Raw genomic sequence first — 7,303 nt, 5'->3', positions numbered from 1 at the left:
TTTTATCGCTTGAATAAAAGCATCATATATTTAGTAGCGACTATTTAGATCAAATGGAACCACCAGCTCTCAGTAAACTGTGTTTTCGAACTCCAATTAATTATGCCCAACAATAAACCAAAATACGACGTTTAAAAATAGCCCCAGTGATGGCCAGTTATGAGAGGAATGAGACAGTCTACGCTTCGCGTCGCGACGCCTCAGAAACCGCGTCCGGTGTAAATGTAAATATTTCTAACGAATAAACACACGAATTATGTTTACTAGATCTTTTTGCTCGTTATCTTTATTAGATCTTTTCTTTATGTGTTCTAGTCCGGAAGTAGTATCTTGAAGTATTGATTAAAACAATGTTAGTTAAAGTGTTTATAAATGTATAGATATGTGTTGTTAATACTGGTTATTCGAAATGGCAATGATTTGGCTGCTAATTTTGTTGCCAGTGATTCTGGTCCTTCCTAGTGCGGAGTCCAAAAAAGTTATACCCGTTGGTATGTCCTATATAGTGATCGTAACGTACCTGCTAAAGATTTTATTGAAACATTACAATTTTTGTGTTGAAGATGATGTAGTTTTTCTGTTTTTGTGTGCCAAATCGTAATTTCAGCATCTTGATCACAATACGGATGAAAATATACGTATATTAATTCTTTTTTAACTTACTTTTAAATCGCAATAAAACATGAATTTTATAATAAATATTTATAGGTGTATTAATTGTTAATAAACAAATAAGAATCAAATATTACAGGCTTATTACAAATGTATTCCATATATTTCAATTATTTATGCACAAAAATAAATACTAATATTTTTTATGTAAATACGTAGCAATGGTTTTTTTATTTTAAATTTTATTTTGAGGCGCTATTAAAATCTTTTGGGTCAAATATAAAATATTATTTTATTTTGACAGCGGTTTAAGTATTCCTGGTAAATATTCAGGTATTTACTAAAATAAGGTTCTCATTCTTGTTTCAACAACAGACAAAATCCTTGGAAATAAGACAAGCATTTTACTGGCAAATATGAGTAGGAAATATTCCCAAAGGAGTTTACGACTCTTTGAGGAAAACGATATCAGTGAAAAAGCTTTTTTATTTATATTTCTAAGGTTTCTTATAAAAACAAGGTAGCTGTTGACGTCACGCAACATTTTTTTATTACACACTTGAAATGTAATTTTGCTATAGTCTGATATTGTGTTGTTACTGTCTAGTCCAGCAAACATCAGCAGCAACTACTTCTTTTTGTGTTTCTTCAATATATTTATAGAATTTCTTAAATTTCAAGTCAAAAATTTCTAAAAATTAATTTATATCATACTTTATGCAGATTAAGTATATAGAAACAACTTGATGGATTATACACATCCTCATATTTATTAACTTTTATTTATTTAGGGTCCCTTGTGACAGTTCTGAAAAATGAAACAAATCCACGGCACGCCAGAGCTTAAAGAATCGATAAGGGACTGTTTTGCATAATCAAATTTTCTCGAATTTAAAATTTAATCAAATGGAATTTCATAGAATGTTACAGTACGAGGTGGTTTGACAGCATTAAATAATTGCCACATTATTTGCACTAATTGATTTAAAATCACCGAATTTCACACAATTGCTAGTACAACACCAATTACACGCATTGTCATAAATTACTTTAGGTGCTAAAAACTGAAAATAAATTGAAAATCTCTTATGCGTTGTGAATTCATAATTTTCTCGTACTCATAATTTAAAAATAAATTGAGTATTAATTCCTGGCAATTAAAATGAATGTATGAATATTATAAATTAGCCGTAAATTGAATGACATGCTTGGGTTTGCATTTGCATAGCAATGCCGGTTGGTTCATATTTTTTGGGAAATATTACCAGATGATGCCAGCAATAAATTGTTTAAAGCAAAAAGTTCTATAGTAATATGCGTTGTAGTTTGCTACGTTTGCGAAATACATGTTGAAATTAAAATAAAATATCACCATTACATATTTCTGAGGGTGTCTGACATAGACCTTGGGCCAGTAATTAGGAATATAAATTTCCTAAAAAGACACTTAAAAGTAAAAGTTAAACAGTAAATAACACACGTTTTGTCAATGAAAACTAAAGAATTATGATAACCTAAAATTATATAGACATTATCATGAAAAAGCATTTATCTTTCCTCCACAGATCACGCATTTCTTTGCACCTATTCAATTAAAGGAAGAATATTACTTGACTTGGAATAAATAATAATGAGAAACAATTTTTAATTATAAACTTATAAAGGGTCCTTATTTATTAATTACTTCCCATTACCGGAACCAGTGAATTTCCAGAATAAGTTTCCATAAGACTGTATCCCGCCGAGCTCTCAACAAACATAATTTTAATTGCTTTCTAGAAATTCATGGTTGTTAAAAGTTTGCATATTTCGCTGCTGCAATTTTAGCTATTTAAAATTTAATCTCCTAACCGGGATTGTGTTCTTTTATTTATAAGCGACAGCTCTGAAATATTGTGTTTTGTTTTAATTGTTAATAACTGTCATTATCCAGACCGGCTAGAAGAAGATAACAGAACTTTTCTCTCTCTATACTTTCAGTTATAGTTAAGTGCATTTCCGGAACACTGTGTTATAAACAAGTTGGAGATGGTGGTAAGGGTATTCCAGACTAATGCGTTCTGATTTAATAAAGAATAATCAGTTCTAAGAATTTTTTCTTTTTATAAGATTTTAGTTTTCTGCTGTTTGTTGCCAATTGGCACATACTGTCTAGATTTTTTCGGTGAAACATTCTTTATTATATAGTCAACAAGTTTTCATGAAATAAAAATGTGAATGAGAAGAAATGTGGGTGTCACCGCAGGGAGAATACAGACCCGATTAGAAATGAGCAAAAACGGTTTATATAAACTTTAACTTGCCTGGCACATTTGCAATGAAAGCTTCTGCTACTAATACTTTACTTACTTAGACATTTTTACCAGAGTTCTGAATCGGGACGAATTTTCACTATACGAGTCTTACATCCATTCACTCTCTAATTCCCGCATAAATTCAGGATCAATACTACTTAAAACTATTTTGCACGTTTTTTACAACAGAAATGTGCTGTTAAAGTTTGTGCCCTTCTTCATGAAACACCCTATATGTTGCGTTTTTATGAAAGCAGGAGCAAAACACTGCCGTATTGGTATTATAATAATTCTCTTTTGTTTTAGCAATTTTCGTCGATGATGACGACCATTTTGAGGTGTCGACTGTGGCCATTGCTAGTGCAATGCGTAGGGTCAATTTAGTTCAAATGACTAACTATTTTCTTAAGCCATACATATACGAGGCTCATAGAAAAGATATTCTTAACATAGAAGAATTAGGTGAGTGTAAAATAAACTTTTTTAACAAAAAAAAGTACAAGTTCGCAAATATATTTGTTTATGTTATTAGTAAAAGGTGAGAGACCGCGTTTTGCACATTTCGTTATCTACTCGTATTTGCTTAGTAAGAAAATATACTAAAAAATAGACATGGCGTGCCAAATTGAACTTGGCAATGTACCTATCTTCCGATATCAATTGCCAACAATAGTAAAGAATGAACCAGATTTATTTAAAAAAAAAGTGTAACGGGCCTATACAAGATCAACTCAAAAAAAATAGATTTTTTTTTATTTTGAATCACTTTTTATAATTCCTGGGTCAAGAGAACAATTTGTTCCCGTTTTAAATGTTAGCCTAACTTTTAACATTGTCGAAATGAAGAACTTAATAACTTTTTCCATAGATACTTCATATCAGTTCCTATCCATATAATAGCAAATCGTATTTTAGGATTAGAGTGAAATATAAAGACTTTATTTCCTATATATGTGCATTTCGCATCCAGAAATTTAATCTAGACTCCGACGTTCACTCGTATTTTCCAGGACGAAAATAATCCTGTAAATGCGCTCCCCTTGACGTTTTCCGAGAATGAGCGATATTTCATAAGTCTGTCGCAAAAATTCCCCTTTAATTTCTCGTCCTGCATAAGAAGTTGGAATGCAGCATCATCCTAGATTGCCCTTTATCTGAGCAAAGTGTAAAAATGGAGTCTATTACACACGTAGTTGTAATAATTCAACTCTGCTGTAGAGTTTAAGCTCTACTTGGTCTTTTCTGCCAAAGCTTGTAATGCTTGCTGACTGATATAATAAAAAGAATATACGAGTACTATTTAGTTCATCTGAATAGTGTATATTATTCTGAAGCGTCATTTTGGAATTATTCGCACTTTTGCACTCACTGTGCTCTTATCATATCTTGAGGGGTTGAAAATATTCTCAATTCGCACTGAGTGTAAAAGTACAAATTTGTTGTCCTTTTTCCTCGAAACTATACTAAACAGTATCGGTTGATCCGATGCATATCCTCTATATTAGTAGTAATTGTAACAAAACAGGAATTGAAGCGTTCATGTCTGGATATTCGCGCATTAATATTCCACCCTCGCTACATGTTAAAGAGCAGAGGGAACTTCATAATCCCGACAAGCCTGAGTGACGGCGAATTAATCATTGTTTTACAATTTTCAGTGAGCGATTTAATGAAGAAAGGCATAGCGGCAATATTTGGGCCCGAGTCACCTGAGATTAATGAAATAATTCAATCAGTGTCTACCACCCTGCAAATTCCACAATTTCAGACGTTCTGGAATCCCAAATTGTCCTCATATTCCGGCAGGCTGCCACCCGACGAGTCTATTCAGATTTTCAACTTGTACCCCAGTCCGCAGACCCTCTCCAAAGCGTTAGCGACTCTGTTGAACATAAACGCTTGGAGTACCTTCACTGTGATCTACGAGGACGACGAGGGACTCCTCAGGCTCCAGGAGGCCCTAAAGCAGCGGAAGCCGAAGGATCCTGCTATATCTTTCAGAAAGCTGGGACCCAGCGATAATCACAGGTTGGTTATGTTTACGTCTTTTATAGACCTTTAAACATAAATTGCTTATTTGAGGAAAAATAAGGTATTGTAAAAAAAATTACATGAAAATGCATATTATAAGCATTAAGATGAAGCTGTAACTGCCATTGGTTTTATAAACTACGCCTTATATCTGGTACAACAGCCTGCAAAAAGTATAAAAATACCTAGTGATGTCTTACATTAAATAATAACTACAGAAGTAGGAGTAAATAAATAACTATAACAACAAAAGGAAACAACGCTAATGAACTTCATCATTACATTATTTTATTTGATACCTGATATGAATACTGGTAACAGCAAGTTGTGGCAATCTGATGATATTCTGAAGTATCAAATTCACAATTACTTTTCATTCCATTGATTCTGAGACATCCTGTGTATTTCCTTTTCGAAGTTTGCTGTGTTACTTATTTATTACGGCAGATTTTAGTTCCCGAAATGAACACACGCTTCCCGAAAAGCGTTATTTCCTCAATATTGTCCGTACAAAGCACTCTAGACGAAAAAGTCTTGTAACACAGATTGTTTTAAAACGGGCTTTAAATATAGAAGAACCTCGTAGAACCCTTGGACTTTGTCGAGTGATTTACGATAAGAAAAATTTATTACCTAGTTGTGGTAGACCCAGGGAAAGAATGTGGAAGTGAAATTTTAAATCTTTCCCCGCTGAGGAATTTTTGCAAATGGGTATGAATTTAAATATTGGGTAATTTATTTATCCAGAGCTTATATTTTATTTCCTTAATTACAGTTCACAAGGATATATCCTTGTCAATATTTTATTCAGAATAAAGGGATAAAAAATACAATATAGAATTGATTGATTGTTCAAGATTTTTCAGTGGTCAAATTAATTATTCATAGATATTATGTTGTAATTGTATTGTTGTGGATCAGTATCTTTAAAACACTGCACATTATTGATTACCTGTTACATTGATTGATAATTAAATTGCTTATTAATGATTGTTGTAATTTATGATTTTGTTAAAACAAATAAACTGGTCAACTATTCTATCATATATAATTCACTTTATATCATTTTACGTTCTGTAGACAAAAAACTGTTGTTTTGACACCTAATAAATATCACGTAAAAATTAACTTTTAATGGTAGTTTTCGAAAAAATTATATTTTAGTTTTGTTTGGCAGACCTGCCAAATAGCTTCTATTCTGCACTGTAACTGATAGTACCACTACTGGCACATAGATGACGTTGTTGTGTCAAAACATTTTTTCAATCTTGAAAACCTAGTGCATATGAAAGGGTTCCAATTCCACAATTTTTGCGGTATTCATTTTTTCTGCAAATATAATAGATTTCTATTTTAAGTTCAATATGTGAAGAATTCAAATATTAATTTAAAAAAAACGTTCACCAAAAGATCATTTTTATGAAAAAATTAATTTTGCCTAACCAAAAATCCTACATTGAAAAAAAACGGGCAAATACAAAAAAATAAATCAGAAAAGATGAATTGAAAAAAGCGCCCGGCCTTTAATTAAAAAATATTTATTTTAATTTAAAAATAGTCATAAAAAACGTCATGGGGGTCAACCCTTTTCTAATAAATACACTGTTTGAAATAAATATAAATACGTTCTTACATTACATTTCACATTCATATTTATCAAACGACATTTTATTGTTTCATTAACGAAATACGCTTCTCTGTTTCAAAACACAAATTGAATAAAATAAATCCCTAAATAGAGTTGATCCTACTAACGATGAACTTATTAAACAGTTTAATATGTGTATGTTGTTCGAAATGAATCATTTCGAATATTTATTACAATTTTAATAATAAAGTAGGTACTTCAATTTGTCTATTTTAGTGAATAGGTAATTTGTTTAATTTAATTTATATATTCAAATTGACAAGCATGTTTTGTTAATGAAACAATCAAATCAAAAATAAAAGATATGTGAAATCTAATGTAAAAATGTCTTTGTATTTATTTCAGAGTATGTATAAACAGTATACAGGGTGATTCCAATGGCGATCTAATATTTTCCTTAACTGTTTTATTTGATATACTTGATGTACCATAAATCAGTTAATACTGACTACCAATCGGCAATTGATTTTAATAAAAAGCAAAGCATTTTCCTTAATTAAAAGATATTGAATTAAAAATATCTCGAAATTTAAGTTTTCAAGAACAATGTAACCTACAAAATTATTTCTAGGATCGAATAATGTTTTGGCCAGCGCCATCTATGTCCTAGTGTTGGTAGTAACCGTTATAGAGGAAAATTGAAGCTTTTTGCAACTCTATCAAACTGTTTACAAAACTTCCCTCCTTTTTCCCTTCCAGAGCAAATAACGACATGAGT

General features: G+C 31.3%; 1 protein-coding gene across 1 annotated transcript in view; it reads left to right on the top strand.

The window, feature by feature from the left end:
• The first annotated feature begins 409 nt into the window (after positions 1-409).
• Positions 410-7,303, top strand: part of LOC108909930 (glutamate receptor ionotropic, kainate 2-like) — a 49,515-nt gene continuing 42,621 nt past the window's right edge. The window contains exons 1-3 of the mRNA XM_018714408.2: positions 410-491; positions 3,213-3,368; positions 4,565-4,934. Coding sequence (XP_018569924.1) covers positions 410-491; positions 3,213-3,368; positions 4,565-4,934 — 608 coding nt within the window. The remainder of the gene's footprint in view (positions 492-3,212; positions 3,369-4,564; positions 4,935-7,303) is intronic.

The sequence above is a fragment of the Anoplophora glabripennis genome, unplaced genomic scaffold (genome assembly GCF_000390285.2).
Source record: "Anoplophora glabripennis isolate ALB-LARVAE unplaced genomic scaffold, Agla_2.0 scaffold27, whole genome shotgun sequence".
In the NCBI taxonomy this organism is placed as follows: domain Eukaryota; kingdom Metazoa; phylum Arthropoda; class Insecta; order Coleoptera; family Cerambycidae; genus Anoplophora; species Anoplophora glabripennis.
Note: the sequence above shows the minus strand (reverse complement) of the source record. Positions and strands in the feature narration are given on the sequence as shown.